Raw genomic sequence first — 25,181 nt, 5'->3', positions numbered from 1 at the left:
TAACATGATCAGTTTTCGGTACCACAGTTTACAAAGACACTGATTATACTTGAGGATATTCAGAAAAAAGACAAGATGGAATAAGGCCTTGTTATATGAGGACCAGTTGAATGTTCCAGGAATGTATAATTCCCTCTTACTGAAGGTCTGTAGCTAGTGACTTGATGACCACCTGCTGTATATGTGGATTATTTCCAGGAATAGACTGGAATAGGCATCACTGTGGTTTCTTCCAGTGCTAAAATTTTGTGATTATGTGCTTTGTTCTAATTTTCACAAAGTCACAATGAAAGACCTAAGGCCATGTGGTAAAACTTTTAAACTGGATAACAATGAATTTTATTAGGTACCTAACAGATGGTCATCCAGCCTGTGTTTGAAGGTCTGTAATGAGGATAAATCTCTTTCCTCCCAAGGTAGTACACTCCAGTTTTAGATCTATTATAATGCTTATTAAGTTATGAGAGCAACAAAGGATGAACTCATAAAACAAAAACTAGGTCTAAAATTCTTTTGCTATAGCTGGGAATCTGAGTGAAAAAAGAGAAAGGTGAACCAGAACATCTCGTTTCATCTTCTTATATCGATCAATTTGTGCCGCCCTAAATTGCTAAGCCATGATGTGCTTATTAGAACAAAACAAGAGCTTCCAGCCTTTCTACTGTTGCTCAATTTCTATCACTTTTTTTTTCTTTTTTCAAAGCCTATGCTAAGTCACTTAATTACCTAGTGGAAAGGCCATTTGGTGGTGCTGGAATTGCTAACTAACAAAGGAAGATTTTCTGGTACTTCAAGCAGTGGTTGAATTGAACAATCTGAATAATAGCTTAAATGACACATTCAGTGTGTTTACAGATGACACAAAAATATTAACTAGGGGTGTGATCTTGAGCAAGTCACTTTACGTTCCTAGTCTCCAGTTTCCTCTTATGGCATATAAGGGATATTGATCACAGCTGTAAGATATCTCACATCACTAGCTTACTGTGATTATGATTGTATGCATATATACACAAGTGTATTCTATGCACATGGTTATACACATGTATACATGTGTGTATAAATATACATGTGGCCAAGAACTCAAATGAATTTATATACTGCAGAAAGAAGCCAGCAGAATATATTAACCTTCAGAAATTGAAAAGTTATTTTGATAAGTCCAAACTTCTCCCCTAGAAAAGGTCTGTCTTTTTAATATCCGCATTCTTCCAATATTGTTGTATGTCTTTGAATCACAGAATACTCGTCTCTGAAGAACTTAAATTACATATCACCAAAAGGGCAACATGGAAAGGCTCAAGGTATAGTGAGCAGGCTAAAGCACATTACAAACAAGGAATTATTAAGGATTAGTGTAAAGATATCGTCAAGGAAATATATGAGCAGAAAAGATGGCTGGTCTCACAAGAGGAATGACAGTGGACATACGATATATATTCCTTTGGTATCCTCCCAATTTCAAAAAGAAAGAAATGAGATTATAACTGTATTAGTTGGACCACCAGTAATGAATTCATCAGAAGACATGAATGAGTATTACAAAATGTGCTAATATAAATGATTTGTGCTTTGTATTACTGAAGGCAATAACGAGGCCAAAGATCCTCTGGATTATTACTACTGACAATGTGTCTGTATTTGTTTCTGCTGAGTTGTTTTAGGATAAAGAAACTGAGATTCAGTAGGTTAACTGATTTACTGAATAGCTTGCATGGCTAGAAAATGGCAAAGTCAGGCCTTAAGCCCAAATTCCATGCTCTTTCTACCATATTATCATATCTCCATAAAGGGCTATCATGTCATCCCAACTATTTGACAGTGCTAACGGAAATGTTTAAATATGTATGCTTCTTGAGGGCAGGTGCTGTTCAATTTTGCCTTTGCCTTTTTATTTCTAAGACCTGGTATATTACTTGGCACTGTGATCCCTGGTTGAGATGTTAGAAATTGATGGTCATAACTAACTTTTAGTCAAACACTGCTGAAAATGAGATTTCCCAAGTCAAACATTATTTCTTTGTTTGTTTGTTTTTACATTCTCCCATTACCTGTTAGTCACAGGAAAATAGGAGATGGCACATGTCATCATTCTTATCACTTTCTAGATTTAATACTATGGACTGGAAGGAATCTTGCATCAGTAAAATAACTAAAGGAATAAGCACTTTCATCTTAACAAGAGATAAAACCTAAAGATGTGCGAAGATTTTTTTTTTTAATTGCAAAAGGAATTGTTAGAATGGGGTCAGGCAGAGTACTATTGTAGGGAAGCGAACACTCACAATTAAACAATGAAACACATGATGCTACAACCATATAGCATCAAAGTATTTATAGGTTATTCATTCAAAAATTTAAAATCTTTTAAAATAAAGCCAAAGTTATAGGCTTTTGTAGAATGAAATTTAAAAGGACTATTGAAAGCATGTGGGTATGTGATTTCCATAAATTTTCAATACTGTGATTTAGAATTTACTAATTCATCTTCTTCACACCTGACAAAACTAGTATCAGAGATCATGATATGTATTTCTATATGTGAATATATGAAAAAGATTAAAATTTGCATAGTTGTAACAGCATTTAGACTAGCTGAAAAATAACCCCTTTGAGATATTTCATTTTTATTTTTATTCTGAAAGCTTAGTGAAACAACATGGTATCACAGTTTGGGGGAAAAGTTTTCATTTCACTATAATTTAACATTTAACAAATCTAGTCATTTTTGATTTTTAACAAGGTAATTTATAAAAAATAATTTTACATTTATAAAATAAATCAACATTTCACAATAAATTATTCATTTTCATTATATGAAAAGAGTTTACACTGTATAAAATAGATAATATTGTTTATTTATAAATTTAAAATATCCTGAAAACTTTAATGTGCCTATGCCTATGTCTTTTCATTTTGGCAGTTCAGTATACAAAAATATTCTTTCATATATATTCCCTGATGAGACTGAGTTATGAAAATCCAGTCATATAAGTTCAATAGTGTGGATGCTTGGCAAATTTATCTAGATATGTTTATATAATATACTAAAAAATTTCCATATTATATGCTTAAGTCACATTCTAATGTGTCTTTAAAAAAGAACAGTATAAAAAAATCAAAAGTTAACAAAAAGGCATAGCTACCTACATAGATCAAAGAATCCTTACACATATAAAAAGGAAACACTAAAAACAAATATCTAAAACTTGCAGGTTCAGATAATTTTTTCTTCCCTTTTAACATTTCAGGTATATTTAGAAATCCACAAAGGAGGACATATATCATTTAAAGGCATTTTGTGGATTCCTATGAAATTAATCTGAGCTTTTAAGGTTTTTGTTTTCTAAAACTTAATTCCATGTAAAGAGCCAGTGAGTTAGCTGACATATTAATGAAGTCATTTAGAGAATCATAGCATTGGAATGGCCAGAATCCCTTTTGTAACCTACATGCTAACCCAGACTGGGCTTGAAAACTGACAATTAGAAAACTGTTTCTGTGTCAGCCCAATAATGTCTTCTTACTCTTTGTTATACTCATGATAATGACTAAATTTTAATAACTACTAATGCATTATGTAAACATTTTGAATTGTACTATTAAAGGGCAAGGATATTTTTTCCACATAAAAGAAAAGCACAATCAGTTATCTCTGGAAACTGCACGATGCTTGGCATGGTAGGTATGGGGTTCTCTTAGCCTCTGTACCATCTGAAAATCTACTGAACTAAATGGGGGTCTCTATTAAAATTTTTCCAAATCACTGAAGATATTTCTTTCTTTTGCTTTCCTTAGAAATTTGAGAGTTTTTTTTTTCTAGAGAGCAGAGAAGTATGCTTTTAAAAATGTGTTTAAAAAGTACAAATAATGTTATGGCTCATTCATTTATCAGTGAACACACATACACACATATGTGCACACATATATACATATACAGTGTAGCTCAAGTATTTCATGTTCCCATGCTTCTTTGAACATTTTTAGGTGAGTGAATTATTATGCTTCTTGAATTCTCCAAACAAGTTAAACCTAGTAGATGTTTTTGGATCAAATACATGGAACTGTTGAGTCAAAGATATGCTTCAAGGTCAAACAATGCCTACAAGTTATATTTTTAATGAAATTAGCTTCATTATACAATAACTGTTTTATTTACTAATCTACAAGTTCATAATTTATCAAGCCTTGGTTCATGTTTTAACTGAGGCTTTCTAGTTGACTATTCACAGCAAAAAAAAATACACTTTTAGTTCTGCATCTTATGTCTATGAAGAAATTATTTACAGATTTAAAAGAATATTAAGAAGGTATCTGCAAGTGGTATATCAGATTTATCTGATTCCAAAACTATGCAAGGGCAGTGAGGAAATATACACAACGAAGAACAAGCTAAAACATTTCATCCAAACTCAGAGCTGTATTATTGCTTTCTGTCTTAAAGCTTTCAAAGGCTTAAAAAAATAGATAAGATAGTAGGAAACCCTCTTAAAACAGCACCATAATCCTGTGGCCAAGGGTTAGCCTTAATCACTCTTCTGAGATATTTCTAATATCACCTTTTATTCACATTTAGGCAGTGCATGTTAAAAAAATTAAAATGCAATAAGTATTAGTATTATCACAATTGCTTTTGTTTGGGGATAGATTGATGTGAAATAACTGATGCCTGGTTTGTGGGCATTTTGTATTGTTCTTGTCCAGAGCCTTGTGGTGGGGAAGGTAGTGGAGTTTCAGGAGTTGCTGTTAAAAAAAATACAGAAATTTGTTTAAGAAAACTAATTGGGAAAATTGATAACATTTTGAGGACATGTACATTGTACATTGTCCAGAACTATCTCAATTTAGGTGTTTTATGTTATAAAAGTAACTGAAAACATTTTGCATAATGTAGAAATTTGAAAAATGAAAACTATTTGTTTTTTGGTTCTATTAAGCTTTTAGGGATCAATAGCTAAAAAAGTTGTCAAGTCAAAATAAAAGTTATATTATGAATCTTCACATTCACATTCTTTATGACATAAACATTCATTTAATTATCTGAGTACCTCACGTAGAAAAAACTTGTCATGTGAACAATCATGAAATCATAGTAGCTTATAATCTTAAACTATGTGCCATCTTTGCATTAATTAAAAATTCATATAGTAAATTATTATTCATTTAGATTCTACTTATTCAGAATTTTTAATAGTTCAGACATGAAGTATGTGTGTTTAATAAGCTAACAATGCAAATGGGAAATGACCAGCCTACAAAAGGTTAAAAAATACAGTAAGTCATATTTCTACAATGCTTTAATATTTACAAAGTACTTCCTCACAACCCACTAGTTAAGTAGTGAAAGTTTTATTACCCTCATTTTACAGATGAGGAAACTGAGCCGCTCTGACAGTTTAAATGACTCAACTAGTCACCCAACTGTTGAGTGTCTGAGGCAGAATTTAAACCCAGTTCTCTTAACCAAAAGCCCTTTTCTCATTCTACTAGTTTTTTTAGTCATCTTACTCCTATCCCTATATTTGTAACCCTTTTTGAGGTTTTCTTGGCAAAGATATTGCAGTGGTTTGGCATTTCCTTCTCCAGCTCATTTTACAGATGAGGAAACTGGGGCATACAGGGTTAAGTGATTTGCCCAGGGTTAAACAGGTAGTAAGTATGTGAGGCCAGATTTTATCTCAGATCTGCATCATTCTGCTAGACCTCACAGTTTTTCAGGCCCCAGTAAGCCATTTTTTGTATAAAAAACCTTCAGCTAAGCCCCAAATGATTCGTGTCCATTTATTAAACCATATAAGAAGAATGACATACGTGCAGCTAGGTAGCACAGTGAACAGAGCACTGGCCTTTGAGTCAGGGGGACTTGAGTTCAAATCCAGCCTAAGACACTTAACACAAAACTAGCCGTGTGATCATGGGCAAGTCACTTAATCCCAACTGCCCTACCTTCTCTTCTCAAAAATAAAATGTGAAGAAAAAAAAGAATGTCATTATTCCTATTTCTCTCCTCATCTTTCTGGAATAAAAGTATCTGTGTTTCTTTTATAATGATATAAAACTGATATTTCCATTGTATGACATTCTCTCTAGTTAAGGATGAATTACGAGAGATTTTACTATACAACCAAATCATTGTAACTTACAACATTTATTGTTACTGATGACAGGAGACAGAAAGTATAGATTCTGTCACCTGACTAGGCCACTATTCAACAGGGAACAAAACTTGGCACAGGGGAGAACATGGGCTCTGGAGTGACAGAACCTGCCTCTATGCCTCTACTCCCTTATTCCTAATTAGGTATGACTGTGGGTCAGTCCTTTCTGCTTTTCTACCCTTATGTGTAAAATGAGTAGGTCATGCTAGATGATCTCAAAAGTCTCTTCAAACTCTAGATACTAAGAAATGAATTTAGAATCTGGGGAAAAAAATGTAGCTTGATGCTTTGTTGCCAAAGATATAAGTAGTAAAATCAGTTAATAATTTGCCATTATTTGCTACTAAAACAGAAAAAAAATAGAAGGTACTCATTCTTTAACAAAGTCTGACTTCTTTGTTAACCTTAGTAAATGAATTCCCTATTATTTTTAAATTTGCCATCAATGGCTATTTAAAAACTACAGATAATATGTTAGAGGCCTTATTTTGCATTCTGGCTATTATCTATGGATTTATGACTTTGGGGTAATATGATATCTAATGAGATACTGGAAAACATGTATATGTATAAAATATTTTAAGTTAAATCAGTTTCTTAATTTGTCAAATGAACAAAACCAAAGAAGGTTACAGGTGAACAAATATGATATAAAGTGGTCTTCTAATTAAATATTAGTTTGTAAGAAAAGAAAAAGAAAGGAAGAGTAGTAGGATTAAATGTTATTTTGAATACCAAATCTAGTTTTCAAAAAGTAGAAGACTGGTGTTTTTTTAATTATAGGGAAAATACAGATTCTCTAGCTAGTGGTAGGATAAACCTGTGATGTTAGTTTGTATTTCTGATGCTTATAAGTATGTTGGCATGATTTGTTTTCAAAGTTTATGAATAACCCAGATCATTCAGGAATATCATTGCCATAGACTCCTGTGTGGCCTTTGAATAATTAGAGAAATTCTCTTTCTCAGTTGCCCTGGACACAAAATGCAGAAACTAACATATTCCTTGGAGAGATGAAACAAAATTAATGTTTCTTAGTTACTCTAAATACCTACTGATGTCATATACTATCTAAAATTGTTATCTTTTAAGAACTGTGATTAAATTATATAGAAATTGACTACTTAGTACCATGAGCTTAGAAATAATAGTACTTATATTAATGGAAACATTAAAATAAAACCATTTCTCTCAGTAACTGAGGTTATTTGACATATACAGGTTGAATGTTTTAAAGAATTTGGGATTAGTCATATCTTTGCACTGATTCTGAAGAGGATACTTCTTATGATATTTGTCATAAATTTAGAAGATTGCTATCCTATCAACAGATTAGTGTAATGCAATTGGTTCCTGTGGTTTCTGTAGATATAATGTGTTCAGATATGCAATAATGAATCACTGTATGAGGAAGTACTTTAAGCTTCAAAGTACTTTCATATTATCTTATTTTCTTCTCACAACAAACATGTAAGTTAGAAAAGGGCAGGTTGCCTCATTGTCATCTTACAATAGGCAAATGAAGATGTACGGAGGTTCATTGACTTCTGGGATAATCCATGGCCAGTGTCCTTAAACAGAGACCACAAAACAAGTTTGTTTCTTTTTTTTTTCTCCTAGCCTGGGCTCTTTTCACCAAATGCAAGGGACTAACGAGTCAAAAGATGAAGAAATGCCATGACAGAAAGTTCACTAATTACTTACAGATCTGTTCAGTATGAACTGGAGTTGACATAGAGCTTATAAGTATAGTTTGCCCGGTTAATGGATCCTGGGATAAATGAGGGTGCACAGGATGATGCAGATGGTTAGTATCATTTGAAGCACCTAAAAATATAATAAACATGCTAGTGTTAGTGATATTTCTGAGGAGCAAGCTCACTTTGGACCAAATATTGCTATTTGTATCTAAGATATCGCTATTATTGCAAACTGCCTTTTGGGAATTTAATAATCAATTGATGGGAACATTTTAAGTACAATGCCTGCTTCTACTGTTCACTGCTTAAAAAAATATTGTATTTTATAAGACTTTATATCAATAAAGAGCCTTGTCTATTTCTCCTTAGAATCATTACGGAGCTTGTTTGCCATTAAGGGAATTCTGAGAACCACTTGTCTCTGGTTAGTAATATTTGACATAATCCTAATATCATGAGCCCTTTATATTTTGGAATAAGGATGTCATATGCATCACATAAAGTTAAGAAGAAAATAATCATGAGGGAAGGAATTTTTATGGTGAATTTAATCTAGATCAAAATAAAGACTTTTTTTTAATGGTCCTTGCATTAGATACACTGATAGAATGTGTTTTATTTTTTCCCTTTCAGTGATTGCTTAATAATTCATGCTACTCACTGAATTGTTTTAAAGGTATTTATAATAACTTATTATGTGGCATTGCAATTTCAATATCCTTAATGTTGTGAATTGGCAGAACAAAGATCCAAAAGAAAAACTAAAACATTCTTTGTGGTAGTGTAAAAAAAAGTTAATCATATTGACCATGTTTTGAAGGGTGTGTCTACTGTAAAAAGAGCCCGTGTGGAGCAAAGGTTACATAATTAGTACTCATATGAGTATATTTCAAATATCTTTGTCCCTATACAATCACAAAGCTTTCTTCAAAACATACGGAAATTAAATCCATATATCTGCGAATGGGAAGAAAAAGCACTCAAAGAGACTTTAAAGAGCAAAATAAATATTGCCAAAAGATAAAGAGGGCAAACTAATTCATAAGTGCTTAATACAGTGCTAATGAGTGTCATAGAAATTCTTATGTTTAAAATATGTTTACCTCCTAGTAACATTTCCTGAAGCAAATTGTCAATTTTAACCATCCCGAACAGTTTGACAAATTGTATTTGCTCAATCATTTGCCAAGTGATGCTTTGCAGTGTAGGCAGGAGCAAAAGCAATTCTCCAAACCTTCCCCTGGAATCATATTGTCTATCATTGATGTAGTCCTCTAAACTGATCTGGACTTGGAATCGCATGTTCTTTATTTTCACTGGATCACTTAACCCTTTTGCATCTGGAAAAAAAGAAAAGAAAAGAAAAGAAATTACCAAGTTGGAATTATAGAAATTAGTATGGCAGAGTAGATAGGGTGCTGAACTTTGAACCAGGAAGATCTAGGTTAAAATCTTGTTTCTGGCAATCAGTAGCTGAGGGTCCTTGGCCAAATCAGCAGACTTTACTGAACCTCAGTCTTCTTATCTGCATAATAAAAGGGTTGAGGTTAATGCCTACTTAGGTCCCTTCCAGTTTTAAATCTATTACAATATGATATTTTAGCATTTAAGTTGAGGGGAAACAAAGCATAGTATGACAAAAATTATTATATTACAGTAAAGTCAATTCAGTAAATTTTTTCATTGTGAATTTCTTTTGATAAGCACTTTTAAAAACAAACCTGGATCAAAAAATACAATTGCCTTCAGACAAGCATATTCATTGTCATCAATCTGAATTTCCTGGAACGGGCGGACTAGCTCATCTAGCACACGATTGGCCACACGACTGATCTCTACCTCACAGCTGTTACGATGAATGACGTAGTTGTTACCTAGAGGGTTGAAAGCATATTAGAAACAGTATATTACCATCAAGTATATTCTTTTTTTGTAAATCCAATATACCCTTAAGATGGTTAAACTTTGGAAGATCTCAGCAAATACCAACTACTAGCAAACACAAAAAAAGTTCAGTAAAAATGTTCAGGTAAAAAATATATTCAAGAGCTCATAATGGATAAATAACATTTATAATGTGATCACATGTATCTGAATAGCTTCATTCACTGGTGATAACAGTGGAGATCAGGCTAATAATGAGCTAAGAATTTGAAAAGGGAAGCAAACATAGTGATTAACTTTCAGTTCTGTCAGTCATCTCTCAAGTTTCTAACTAATTAATGAAGAATATATGAAAGCTAAAGAGACCTTAGAGGTTACATTGAAGGAAAATAAGAACTGAGACTGCTTTGGGTGCTAGATATGTTTCCAAATAATCACTATTGCATGACGATTCTCAAAAGCAGAGGAAAATGGTTTTAACTTTCAAAGATTAACATGATCCTTAGCAGAGCTAAACTAAATACTCCCTGTGTACCCATTAATTCTCCCATTCTGTAACTACAAGTGATGGATTAAATTATGTAATAAACATTGGACTGTTAACATCAGGTAATCATTTATTACTGAAATGTGAAGAAATGGAGGTCATCATCCATATGAAGTAAATGTTAATGGGAGGATATATGCTAAGTGATTTATAAGCCTTAAAACATTATAGAAATGTTATCTATTCTTAGTAGTGGTATTAATTGCTCAAGTTCCCATACTTCCTTTTCTATCTGCTTTGAAAAGTCACTTACCTAAAAATGGCAGGGCAGCTTACAAAGGTTTAGTGACAATTCCTCCCCACCCCAATAGAATATTTAGCTCCTTGTTGACAGAATTTTATTGATGTTCAATAATGGTTTTTATTTTTAACAATTGGCTTTCCAAAAATGCACACTACAATTTTTTAAGTTTAATCTGTACTATTAACACGTCTTCTCCGTCACTTTCTTAAACTGAGACCATTAGCAAAATAAATCAAGCCCTGGTTTGTAGTGTTTGCCTATTTTTGTTATATAAATGCTCACAGTGAACATTTAACAATCAGGTTTCATGAAGTAATATGAGCTGGAACTAGCACACCTCTGTAGCACTAAGCATGCATTTATATTTAGTGCCTCTGTCATAATGGGTGATAAAACATCTACTGAACCCCAATAACTAATAATACACTAAAGACATTGCATAAATTCCAGGGGGGAACATTAGGCAAAGAAGTGTATCATCCTTAGATAATTCTTCAACAATTTTACCAATGAGCATCCTTTGTAGGCCAAGGCGGCATGGATACATTGACGGAATTATTTTCACAATGCTGAAAAAAGTTATTTATTTCTCTAGCATGAATTACTGCTGGGTGGCAAATAATAATTCTTTTTCTTATTCTTTTCTATGATGTGACTGAATTTTTTCCCCTTTTTGGATCAATAGAGATCATGATAATCATTTAAAGTGGAGGAGATGAACATGCACCTTGCACATGCTTTTAGGATAATAAAATCAAAGATTTAGAAGTGAAAGGGCCATTGCAGGTATCTAGTCTAAATACTTTCTATTACTGATAATGAAACTGAAGTCCAGAGAGGTCAGATAATCGCCTCTATTCTCAGAGCTACTAAATATCGGACCAAAGATTTGAACTCGTATCTTCTGAGTAGAAATCCAGCACTCTTTCCATTATTCTATGCTCCTTCAAAAACCACTCTACAGCAATTACGATTATTCAACAGAAAGATTAGAGAATATGCAAAACCACTGCATTTTTAGAATCATAAAAGACCTTAAAGACATCAACCAAACAGAAGTGTCCATTCAGCAATCAAGACAAAACTTAGATTTGAAATTCTTCATGGCGTGTGCTAATATTATTTGAAATGTTTGTGTTATCCGAGTAACCATCTCTATTCTCAAGACTTCAAACCAATAAGTACATTGATAGTCAAAGAATCTGGAAACAGAAATTAATCTGTTAATTCCACAAAAATTGATTTAATCCCAAACATATGCAAATAAATATGCCAGGCCTTGTGCACGATGGCACTCACTACATACTTACCCAAAAGTAAGATGTCTTTATAAATCATGGATCGCTTTGTGGCACCAAGCAGCAGGTGTTCTCCTGCATGTGCTCTTAGAAGGGCAACCTTAATAAAAAAGACAAAGGTTATAGTTATTAATTATTGTTATAATTTAGTATTTGTACAGTACTTTAGGGCTTATAAAGCATTTTATGAATAATTTGATCTTCAAAAAAGTCCTATTCATTAGATGCTATTATTATTCCCATTTACAGATGAAGAAACAAGCTAAGAAAAGTTAATTTACTTGCCCATAGCCTTTTAGCTAGAAAGTGTCTGAGTTAATATTTGAACACAGATCTTCCTGAATCCAAATCTAACACTCTATCTAATACTCCACCTAACTCCTTCATAATCATACTAAGAAACAAATAAAACATTTAATTTTATAAGAAATTGATTAACTTACAGACTTCTGTGTCCCTGGAAGCCATCAGTTGTTTTAACTAACTAGAATAATCAATCAAAATGTCCTAGAATTCTGTGTTTAAAACCAGGACCTTGGGGCTACTAATATCCAAATGATAATCTTTTTAATTTCTACCCTTTTATATCCATATCATCATCATTAATTCATAGTTTTATCCATTCAGCAAACATTTATTAAGCACTCACCCCCTATTAAGTTATTGTGTGAGGCACAAGGCACAATGACTATAACTGGCAAGCTAATAAATGCTGCACATTTAATGAAGGAAGCACAGTGTCTGTACATTAGTTAATGGAAGCTACTTTTAGAATGTGGCTTCATTGCTATCTTTAAAGAAAAGAAGTGAGTCGTATATTTTATTTTCCTATCCATGTATCAGAAATCATCAGTTTCTCACAAAGGATGTCAATGAAAGAAAAATACTACATATAAATGTCAAAATCCTGTACATGTTGTTTAGGTTATGATATTGGCATGTCTCAGCATTTTCTCTATCCAAACTCTAACAAAACCTATAGAACAAAGCTATCTTTATGACAGGTCAATAAATGTGATTCATACCAGGAAGGTATTAAGAAAAAACGTTTTAAAAATCATTCCACCTTTTTTAGTTCTCACCACTTGGTGAGAAGCTCTCTTCAAAATTTAAGTAAAACTTTCCATTCAAATGTATGTTTCAGTTATGTAAACATATATATATTTTTTACTCTTTCTGTTATTTTAAAGAATTTTAGACTCTTCCTTTTTTTAACTTCCTTAATTCTGGGACACAAAGATAAAGATCTTTTCCAAAGGGTGTGACATATTACATGAGGATATTAAGTATAGGAGAATGAGGAGGACATAGAATTTTTTCAGCTATATCATGTAAGAGAAATGATTAACTTATTAGGAACAAGATATGGAGGGTTCTTGAATGTATGTGAAACTAAATATCTCACTTCAATGGCTCAACAGATTTTATAAATCCATCTCCTTCAGTTTAAAAACACTGGACAACACTTAGAGGAAAAATATTTTCAAATTTGATATTTCTTACATTTTTTCTTTTCTGGAAGTTAATTCAACATAATGTCATCTTTAAAAGACTCATACAAAAGTCAGTAAATCATTCCCATCAATGAGTACAAGGAAAGAACATCTAAATGCCAGCAAAGCACAAAAATAAGCATGTGCTGCCCACACACTGGGCACTCATGAAGTTCTTGTGACAATATCCTGGAGTGGGTTTTGTACCATGCTGACAAGTCTATCTGAGCTATCACCATAGCCTAATAACTTCAGATCTACATTGAACATCAACATTTTGAGGGCCTTTCCTTCTATTACCCACCTCTTGCTCACTGAGAACTAGACTATCTATAATATTTTGGAAAATAGAGTCAGAGGGGCTGTTAAGTTAATAGATCATCTGGCTGGTGCTTATACATTGTAAATGGGGAAACCACGTCACAGAAAAGTTAAATGATTTAATTACTCATAATCACACATCTGGTTGAAGGATGTATCAGACTGGAAGTCTGGTAGTGATGTAGTGCTCTTTCCATTCTGCTCTGAGGCCTTTGCCATCCTAGTTCTTTAAATGCTATCCCAAAATCAGAAGGCACTTTAGAGGTCAGATATTTCAGCCTTCACCTGGATAATGAATCTCTTCTACAACATTCCTGACAAGAGGTCAACTAGCTTTATTTGCCAAGCTCACTACTTCTAGAGACTAAAACAACCTAAGATTTCATCTGCACAAGAAATTTCAGAGCTTTCCAAAATGTACATTTAGAAAAATAATGACATAGTGTTATTTATCCTATGATATTCCTTTAAAAAGTTTTAACCCAAATAAGTAATTCTTTGACTTACTAGAAAAAAATAACCAATATTTCTCTGGGCCATAGAAACAACCACTAGCAGCACAATTAGACAATTGCTTTAAGAGTACACATGCCTCCACTCCCACCCCGACAACCCCCCCCCCGCATGAAATATTCATTTAAAGTGATCAAATAACCATATAATACATTTTCTCTAGGATCTCAGGAAAAGTAAATGTCTGTTTGTTGGCTCTAGGAAAATATTTTAAACCTCATCAGAAATAGTAAAGGTCGTTTGTCAGTCCAACTGAATGAAACATTATAACCCAACAATTCACATGTGGTTTTCATGACTGGCTTAATGTTTACCTGATCATCCAATGGTAACTCACAGAAGGCAGGGATATATTTAGCCCACTCCACTAGGACTAATAGCTGTTGCTTCATAGATTCACAGACGTCACCAATACTTGCAATTTTCTTAACATTTATGTCAGTATTTGCACTGGGGCTTGAGACAGGAATCTAATAAGAAGAAGAACATCCCATTAAGCATTTATTAAATACTTTTAAGGTCAGTATTTTCACTTGCTAATTGTTGATTTATACAGAAGCCAATGATGCTGATCATCAAAATAAATAAAATATGATCATCAAAATAAAAATACCTTGAAATTATGTAAAAGTTTGCTCTTTGTTTTCCTGTGTAAGGTTGTTCAAAAGGCAAATTCAATTCAACAAATAATTAATGGGAACCTATTATGTGTGAAATCCTCTGTTACGTCTTGTACATTTATAAGGTTACTTGATACTGCATCACACATAGTTCAGTTATTTTGCAGGGACTACATATTTTGTTTTTCATGAGTTACTCAGCTTATCTTTCTAGCCTCATTGTAATTAATTCCACCCTCACATTCTGTCATCTATCTAATTAGTTCCCTCTCTATTTTTACACACACACACACACACACACACACACACACACACACACACTCTTCCATCTCCATCTCTTTGCAATGGCATCCCCCATGTGTGAAATATATTTCCTCCTTTCTTTCCTCTACCTTGGAGAATTTTCATCCTTAAAGAAATAGATTAAGTAACATTTTCTGAATGAAGCCTTTCCTGCTCTCCAAAACTCTTCCTCTCAAACCATCTCACATTTAACTATTTTGCATTTATTCTCCTTGTATTTATTCCATTGTAATGACTTCATTGTTGTATACCTATGAAACCTGGATAGTCTACAAGTGCCATGACAGAAAACTGAATTCTATTTGAACTACTGTAGGAAGATTCTGAAGATTATCTGGCAAGATAAGGTACCTGATACTAGGGCCCTCTCTCCTACTGAACTGCCAAGCATTCAAATAATTATTTATTGAGAACCTATAGTGTCTCACAGGATACATTTTATATATATATATACATATATATACATATATATGTGTGTGTGTATGCAAAACTTATGATTTGAAGTTTTAAGCTTGTGAAAATAATTACTTTTTTATCTACAATATCAGGATAAAAAGTATCTCATGACATGCTTCATTCTAGCTATTCCAAATTATAGAATGAAAGACAACACTGATTCTATCATAGATTTCTGAGAAATGTTTCCTCATGGATGTTCCTCTTTTTGGATTTCTAATTCTACCCAAGTTAGAAATGAATATTACTGAATTTAGCCAGCTAAATAAATCTAGAAGACGGGAGTCAATGTTGATAATTCTGTGCATATTTATAAAACCATGGCTTCATTTTACCCATATTTCTTTCAGTCACAAACAAAACAACATGAATCAACAATTTTAAGGCTTCCTGGGAAATTTCTCCCCAAATTCATGAGACATCAAAAAAAGAACCTTCTTTCTTCATTTCAATTGATTCACCCAGGAAGTATTTTTTAAAGCATTAATAACTCACTCCCTCTCAGGATAATAATCACCAGCAGAGAACCCAGCTGATTTTCATTCCTCAACCCTACACAGATAAGATTCATGATTTAAAAGAAGACCAAAGAATTTATAAGGAAAAATCCATACGAAATCATAAGTCTCTCAATCAGAGACTAGCATATTATACCCCAAGAAGGACTCAATGTCCAAACTTATTGATCAGTCTGAATTTCCTTCTATTCTCTCCCCCTTCTAAATAAAGACAGCCAGGAAGGAAAACCAGTGTCCTCACCTGGGACTGTGCCCTGGCTTATTCCTTCTACCTTCCACCTCCCCTCCCCTTCAGAGAATGCTAGACCTTAGAACTCTTGGTTTTCCCTGGGTTCATGATGATAAAATAAACCGAAATATGTTTATATTGAGTGATTCCATCAAATTTGGCAGTTTGTCCTCAAATAAAGAATCTTAATCCACAAGAAACCCCAGCCTCTATCACATCAACCTTCTATCTTGCCCACTCCTCCACCTCCCAAAAGGAGATAAAACACTTGTCTCCTTCAAACAGGATGAAAGTGACAGGTATACAGCACATACCTGACGAGAAAGAGCTTCAGCTTGTGCCAATGTATTAATAGAGGGAATGTTGCTGCCTTCAAAGTTATTTCTCCTTGTGCTTATCCTGTCTCGTTCATTTTGCACAGCTAGAACACAATAAGCATATGACTTAATTACTGGAAATTTATGTGCATGCAAATATGTGGCAGGGATATGATATTTGGAAATAATAACAGTTTACAAAGTTTGCATTATCTCATTTGATTCTAAAGCAACATTAGGGAGTGGATAATTTATTATCCCTATTTTACAGAAAAGGAAACTGATATTCACAGAAGTTAACTTAAGTCGTCCAAAGTCACAAAGTTAGTCAGTAGTAGAGCATGAATTTGGACCAAGATCTTCATATTAGAAGTTGATTTTTTTCCCAATACCACATTGCTACCAGACCTAAGTGGTTGAGAGCCCTGAGAAAGGCAACCCTGAAAAGCAGGAAGGTATGACTTATGTTCTTTTAGCTAGTATTTGTCACTTTAAAAAAAGTAGTAACAGACAGCCTTGTCTCTAGAGATAATGAAACACTGGGATTTAAGGTGTTTCATGTTACCATACACTGCAGAAAATGTTGGGTCAGCCAATTCTGCCCTGCTATATTTTGAATAGTCTGCATTCTACTCCTTTCTAAGTTAATAAAACTATAAGATAACTAGAGAAAGGGAATTGTCTGTGATGCTGACTAGGTCAAAGAATAGAACATATTCACTGACAGAAGATGTGAGTCATGGAAATTCTAAAATATCCTTTCTTCCTGTGAAAAACACTAGAGCAAGAATAAGAAATAAACTAAATCTATTCTTATGGTCATTTTAAGACTACAATCTTGTGGTTCTCCTTGGGGACCCTTAATGCTTGAGGAGTTTACTAAACATTAATGAAGGAAAAAGTTTCAAGCGGTGGCTTTTTCTCTCTGAACTCTAGAAGGGTAGAGAAAAAAAGGGGTTCTTGAAAGCTAAGTAATCTCAGTGACTACACTTGGATCCCCTGAGGAAAACCAAGCTTACCTCATTCATTTGGGGAGAAAAGACAATGTAAAATTACATTTCCTATAAGTGCTTATACAGATTTTGGCAAAGAAGGAGAAAGAAGCATGATTATATTAGGCCATATATGAGTCTTGGCATCTTTTAGGTGCAGTGTACACAGTCACATCTACTTTATTCGGCCCCCAAGCAGTCTTTCACTTGAATTACCTAGATAAGTGATTTCGGAGACTTGGGTTATATAGATTGACTGAGTACACTACAGACAGATAGATGGTAGATGAGACAGAGACAGAGACAGAGATAGACATACAGAGAGAGATAGACAGATGTGTGTGTGTGTGTGTGTGTGTGTGTGTGTGTGTAACTCATCCTGTACTGTGGAGATCTAGTATTCAGTGATGAGGTCATTTGATTTGACTACTTTAATAAAATAAACCAATTTATAGAGAATTTAGAAGAAGCGTGCCTAATACTAACTATTCAACATAGCATAGTAAAAAGAGCACTGGCTCAGCAATCAAAGGGTCTGAGTTGGAATCTTACCTGGGTTACAGTCTCTTTATCAGTAAAACAAGGTGCTCAGATTAGATAATCACTGAGATCCCTCACAACTCAGCATTCTATGATATGTTATAATCAATTATATGAGCTAATGAGGGAACCCATGGTTCTTAAGAGGCCATCTTTTATGCTAGAAAGACTCTAAAGCCTTATTATTTCTAAAGAATATTTACCAGTAGGTTCCAGTTTTTTTTCTCCTTACCTACTTCTTAATTTGAAGAGGAAAACATTTACGTAAAAGTCTAAATAAGAAGTTGGATGATAGGGGCAGCTAGGTGGTGCAGTGAATAGAGCACCGGCCCTGGAGTCAGGAGGACCTGAGTTCAAATTTGACCTCAGACACTTAAGACAAAACCTAGCTGTGTGACCATGGGCAATTCACTTAACCCCAATTGCCCTCCAAAAAGAAAAAGAAAAAAAAAAGAAGTTGGATGATATTTTAAGAATAATCTTTAGGGGCAGTTAGGTGGTGCAGTGAATACAGCACCGGCCCTGGAGTCAGGAGGACTGGAGTTCAAATCTGGCGTCAGACACTTAGCACAAAAACTAGCCATGTGACCTTGGGTAAGTCACTTAACCCCAATTGCCCTACCTTCCCCCTCAGAAAAAAAAAAGAATAATCTTTAGACAAAAATTTTAATCTAATATTGTGGAAGACTATTCACTCTTCTTCCATTTTTTGAATTAATTTGTTAACATGCTGTTTTTTCATAAAATAATTTTCATATGACTCGATCTTAGAGAATGTTAAGCATATATACTTTTAAAATCTTCACATTGGAATTAATAACTAAATAGTAATTCTAGGTAAAGGCTATGATTTCCAGACAATTGCAATATAAATGTAACCATTTACATTTCATATGTTCTTAATATACATTTAAATACATACATAATATAAATATACATTAAAAAGTCAAGTGCTTTAACTTTTTTTTTCTTTGAACGAACGTGAAGAATTAAATTTGGTGGTGAGGCTGGATGGGAATCATTCACAAATTTGCCAGTTAATTTTATAAACTAGTAAGTATGACCTTTTAGAAACTTTTTTTAAATTGCACATCGAAGAATATTATTACTAGAGGTTATATGCTTTTAGTTTTCTACTTTTGGGGGGGATGGCATTGTGTTGACAATTTTAAGTGAAATTTGGGAAATTTAAACAAAGTTTCAAGAATAGAAAAATGGGTATATAATTATTTTCTTTGGCAAATTGATCACTTTGGGGTGGAAATTCTTTGGTTAAGTGCTTCATGCAAGGACCTTACTTTTGTGTGTGGTGTGAAACTGATAGGCAGAAAACATTATTTTTATTATGGGTTCTCAAATACTCACTTTATTTAACACATATATTCTTATATACAACCTACTTAGAATGTAGGAAAACATATGAGACAGACCGTTTAAAATTATTATTATAAAAGTATTATTTAATCTTAAAGTGAACTATATGATACCATTATTTAAAATAAAGCAATAGATGATTCATTTTTTAAAAGCATGTTGGTAAAGTCAATATAACCTACTGATAGAGTTATTTTGTCTTTTCTTTTCTTATCACTAAATTTCAGACCTTGTTTGGGTGATGATTATGTTGCTAAGCATATTCTGACAAAAGAAACATTACCTTCTTTCTTCATTCCTGCTCGAAAACACTTTTTTAAACGACAATATCTACACTGATTCCTCTTGTCTTTGTCAACAACACACTGTCGACTGAACCTATTTCATTAAGAAAAAGATGATAAATTATTTATTCTTCTGTTAAGTTCTTTGTAGCAAGAGAAGTAAACTACTAAAACTTCTATGTGTATATGTGTCTATATATAATAGACACACATGCACATGTGCGTTATATACATATATACACATTAAATATTTTATTAAATTTATATATATAGTATATTCATATAAAGCACTGTGTTCATAGATGCATGATGAAATGGGATACAATGAAAAGACTTAGTCATTCCTATTAACTCTGACCTGTCTATAGGATACTATGACTATCCCAGACCTGGAAAGCACAAGTACCAACCCGCATGGAGTCATTTTAATGAGTTATAACCATCACACTCTTTATATATTGTCATTTGGACATGATAATAGCCAGCATGAGTCATTAAAAGCCTTAAGCTTCCTCCACAATGATACTGATGAAACAGAAAGGATCCAGCATCACACATGGCAAAGGAGCAGTGTTGAAGACCAAGCAGTAAACTGGGAATAAAAGATTCATTCTTCAAGTTTTGCCTCTCATTCTCATTATGTCAGCTGTGTGATGACAGATATATCACTTAACTTCACTGAAGTTATTTCTGAGAATGTAGTATATAAATATATGTTTATATGTATATGTGGGTATACATATACATATATATATATACATTGTTATTCTCATTCCTCTAATCTTATTTCTATAATTAATTATAAATCAAAAGAAATTAAAACCACTTTAAAGAAGTTTAATCTAAATATAAAAGTATACATGTGCTTAATCTTAATATCTTGAAGTGGTCATCTTCATAGCTGTTTTTCCTCTATGACTTCATTAATTATTTCCCATGAGAGTAAAATTATATATTCTTATATTCTAGAGCTCAAATAAATTGCTAAGCCTCTTAAAATAAATATGGTTTGAGACGGAGAGGTTAAGGTACTATAAAGCAATTCAAGAAAGTAAAGTTAGTTTTGTCTCAGGCCGGAAAGATAAAAACTATTTTACTCAATTGGGTGATACCTTTTATAAGGTCAATAAACATCCATAAATGAGGAAATTCAGGTGAGTAATATCTAGGTGACCAATAATATTGACTAGAGAAAGAGACAAATTATCATTCTGTCAATCTAGAAGTGCCACAATATTTATGGTAGGACTAGAGTTTAAGGTAAAAAGCTAAGGGAAACGAATATGAAATGAGTACTAACTTAGCTTTAAAATTTATGTCTCACAGCCCTTGCTCATAAAAAAAAATCCTAAAACCCCAAAGTGAACAGAAGTATAGAATCTGCCCAATTTCAAAAGTCATTAAAAAAAAAAAGATTGATTCTATGGGCAGCAAGAGTTGAAAGGTTATACAAACTGGGAATATGACTACTCCTGAAATTGACTACAATAACCATGACCCCCTTTATAGAGAAAATAGATAAGTTTCAGCTAATTGAGTGTGCCACTCTTGCCCTTTATGATGTTTAAGCCTAAAATTGTTTCAATCCCAATGGTCGCAAGAGGTATATTTCAAATTCTACAATAGATAACTTCCTGAAAAGTTGGTTATGACTTGGGGGAGGGAGGAGCTAAAATTAATCACATTTCACATTTATTATGATAATTTTAGTTTTAAGGTGATCCTGTGATAAATTAAGTAATCAGTCTGAAATTTTTTAGTTCTTCAAATCTAGACTTTCAGATATAAGGTAGAATTAAATTGAAAGTATTTTTAATTAAGCAGGAAAACTTCTAAATGTGAGAAAAGTTTCATTTTTAAATGTCATGACATATTTGTAATACAGTGGCAGAAGTCATAGTAAATTTCTTTTTTTTGAGAACTAGATATTAAGAGATTTAAGAGACTAAAGTAATATCATGGTAATATCGAAGTGAAATAAAACTACTGATTTCTTTGATAGAATTTGATTGGTTCCAAAAGGGGGCGTAGTCAATTTGAACATGGCTTTCATCAGCAAGGGAAACATTGCACATTTTTTCTATTCAAATCTCACCTCTTTTTAAATGTCATGTATTTATACTACATAAATATAAAATTCATACAAAACCTGGTTTAAGTAGACAGCCAAAGGGTCATACTCTATCACTATGTGATAATTTAATAGATAGAATAGGACTACTAGTTCACATTAACACAGCAGTTTTGTTTTCTCACAAAACTCCTATGAGGTAGGTACTATGAATATTATTATCCTTGTTTTATAAAGCACACTAAGACCTAGACAGATGAAGGACACATTCTAGACTCATGGGGGGGGGGGGGCGGTAAGAGTCTTATTATTCTTTACACAACAGTAGACTTCTCAAATATAAGAAAAATATGACAAGTCTCAATTACATTAAGATTTTTTAAAATTGGCCTATGAATTTTATTTCTTATAGCCACAATCAAATTTCAAAAATGTTAATTTACTTGAGGAATGGTAAAGGAGATTAATTTTATCTTTTAGTGCTAAAAGTTATCATTTTTCCTGAACACTAATACACTAACAGAGTATTATATTTATTACCTTTACATTAGAAAAAGCTACTGTGTTTGGGTATACAAGCTACATGTGAACCATTGTTATAGAAGTGTTTCTCATATAAAACAAGCAACTTCTGAAGCTCATCTAGTATATTGCTATGTTAAAGTTAATTCCTTAAAATGGGGCATTTCAAATACCTGCAGGAATAAACGTGACTCTTTCGAATGCTCCGTCTGAAGAAACCTTTGCACCCATCACAACTTGAGGCACCATAGTGCTTTCCAGTTGCTCGATCTCCACATATGGCACAAAGACTGTTGACCCCGTTGTCTGAAGCATTCATGCTGTTTTGTTCAGTGGCAGAACCGTCTTGTAGGGAAGGAAAAGACATACTCTCATTGAAATGCATTGCTTATATTGATTTCGTCAGTAAATTAATCTCACATATTATTCACTTTTGAACCAAATATTCATTGGAATCTACTAAGAATTCAGAGCTATTTACATATAGATACCAATAAACCAGAAAAGCACATAGTTTTAGAGCAGGGAAGAACCTTGGAGATTTCCTTTCCAAGTTTTGCATTTTGTATAAAGTGAAAGTAAAGCTTAGACTATTTCAGTGACTATTCTAAGGTCACACAATAAATCAGAAACCAGATTTTTCAACTCTCACTCTAGTGTTCAACCCACAGTGCTATACTGCATACTTAAAATCATAAAAAAAAACTCCTGATGAATATATGACAATATATTTTTGCAACAATTTTTTTTGTCTAAAGTTTCTTTGGGAACCAAAACAAACGAGGAATAAATGAAAGAATTTAGAACACTAGAAATCAGACATTTCCAAACATTATTTTCTACACACTCTCATAAACACTTACTCTTTTTTCAACTGGAAAGTTCTGATGATGACTTATAATATGTCTTGTGAGAGTATTAAAATGAAGCATTTTACTATTAGGAAATATTTATTGTGACAATACATATTTTATTTTCTTTAAAGATGGAAACTTTCAGAAATTAGATATAAATTTTCTCATTGTTGCTCTTACTAGATAATCTCATGTAGATTATATCATGCACATTATCCATCGCTACATGTATTGGTAAGTAAGGAATTAAAATTTAAATTAAGAACTTCAGTACAAACTTATTTAAATCACATAATTTTCCTTGCTGAAAAAAAAATTGGATTACCCAGTGAAGAAAAGAAATTTTAGAAAAAAATTTACTTGAGAAAATCATGTTTCAAAGAATACAATTCTTAGATCAACAATTTACGCATGGCACTAGATTTATAATTTATACAACCTTATGGTATGCTAAAATACTATGAATGCCCTAGTTAAGTATAACCACCTTCTTCAATCTTGAATTACACACAGATACCCACAAATTCTCTTTGACAATCTCATTAATTAAAAATAGTTAATACAGTTAACAGAATTATAATTTTAAAACCCTTCTCAACAGGATTGTTTATTTGATAAAGCATATTGACAGTTTAAAAGATAATGGCAAACTAAATTCCACAAAGACATTTACCATTAGTAACTACAATCTGATTTAAAGTTAAAATGTTACACTAGAAAAATACCAAGAGCTTCTTTTGGCTAAATATTAGCTTGTAAAGAGTCATTCTGATAAAGACTTCAATCCCTTCCTTATTATTCATCTACAGAAAAAAGTAAATAACCTATTTATGTATATAGTATTTTCTCATTACCAGCAAATAAGACTTCTAAGGATGATAATCTACTGGGACCAATTAGCAAAATTTCCAAAATATCTATGAAACTTTATTCTACTTATAATGTCTAATATTGTCCCCCCTCCAATATTCAGATAGCCAATAATTATCACTTCTTGCTATAACTCACAGTCAACTAAATAGCTGCTGAAAGCCTCCTCTCCCTATCACTATCCTACCACCTTATGATAGGGCACTGTAGTTATTTTATTGACTAAGAATTTTCTTTTTCAAATAAGCCTAGCCTTAATGTTCTTAATTTTGATTTTGCAATGAAATGTAAAGACCCTGATTTGTTGCTATAAAAACAGTCCCCACATTCTCCACTAATACAAAATGTCCCTACCAAGTTGTTTCACTCAATTTAACTTTTCCTGTTAGTGTCTTCTTTTATGACAGACACATCAATGAGTAGATGAAAACTCACCACTTGAATTGTAGAGAATCTGCATAGTTTCAAACTCCAAAGTAGTATAAGTTGGGTCTAAGACTTCACTGTAGTTTGCTATATCCATGTCCAGAATCGGTTCTGATCCCCTCATCATTGAATTGGGAAAATCACGAGCAAGTGGCCCAGGAGCTCCAGGGCAGGTAGTGTGAGAGGCCTGTTTTGCTTGCAATTCGTGATTGATCATCCAAAGTTAACTGTAACTTAGTGACTTATGTGCTGCAATGGGAGGAGCTGTAAAACTGTAAACTGTTTCTGCTAGGCATGATCTTTTTGTTGGTTTTTTTTTCCCCTTCTTTTATGGTCTACGAAAGCAATTTCTTGTGATAATCTTGGAATGTTTCATGGAACAACAGCCCTTATCAGAAATACTTAGTGGACCAGCAAGATTTCTTAAATTGATTTATAGCAAAAGATAACTGATGTCATTGACAGAGAGGTTGAAAAAAATAACTTTGGGGTTTGAAACTACAATTTGAAATTATATTTAAAAAATTCTGAAATTAACCTAAACAGATTTTAGTGCCAGAGGAGTAATTGAAACCTGATAAAAATTATAAATGGTCTTACTCATACCGTATTTAAATCTAAGAAAAACTTTGAGGGATTATTAAGGT

The 25,181-nt window shown here is 32.9% G+C and overlaps 1 protein-coding gene across 1 annotated transcript; it reads right to left on the bottom strand.

The window, feature by feature from the left end:
• Nucleotides 1-4,004: 4,004 nt before the first annotated feature.
• Nucleotides 4,005-24,718, bottom strand: HNF4G (hepatocyte nuclear factor 4 gamma). Its single transcript, XM_069099525.1, has 10 exons — nt 24,544-24,718; nt 22,558-22,729; nt 19,791-19,885; nt 16,599-16,705; nt 14,473-14,628; nt 11,844-11,931; nt 9,580-9,732; nt 8,962-9,198; nt 7,863-7,985; nt 4,005-4,743 (listed from the first exon to the last, which is right to left on the bottom strand). Exons 1-10 carry the CDS (start codon nt 24,659-24,661, stop codon nt 4,622-4,624), a joined length of 1,371 nt encoding a protein of 456 aa, XP_068955626.1. The 5' UTR covers nt 24,662-24,718; the 3' UTR covers nt 4,005-4,621.
• Nucleotides 24,719-25,181: the final 463 nt, after the last annotated feature.

This window comes from Petaurus breviceps, unplaced genomic scaffold (assembly GCF_028583685.1).
Source record: "Petaurus breviceps papuanus isolate PSGF00001 unplaced genomic scaffold, PetGlider_PUasm1.0 38, whole genome shotgun sequence".
Classification (NCBI taxonomy): Eukaryota; Metazoa; Chordata; class Mammalia; order Diprotodontia; family Petauridae; genus Petaurus; species Petaurus breviceps.
Note: the sequence above shows the minus strand (reverse complement) of the source record. Positions and strands in the feature narration are given on the sequence as shown.

What these genes read in the sequence shown, in the direction of transcription:
- HNF4G (XM_069099525.1), bottom strand. Translation starts at nt 24,661, where the DNA reads ATGATGAGGGGATCAGAACCGATTCTGGACATGGATATAGCAAACTAC. An exon ending in CTGAAGCTCTTTCTCGTCAG is followed by an intron (nt 14,629 to 16,598) that starts GTATGTGCTGTA and finishes TCTTCTTATTAG; the next exon opens with ATTCCTGTCTCAAGCCCCAG. An exon ending in TAAAGACATCTTACTTTTGG is followed by an intron (nt 9,733 to 11,843) that starts GTAAGTATGTAG and finishes TCAACCCTCTAG; the next exon opens with GTAACAACTACGTCATTCAT.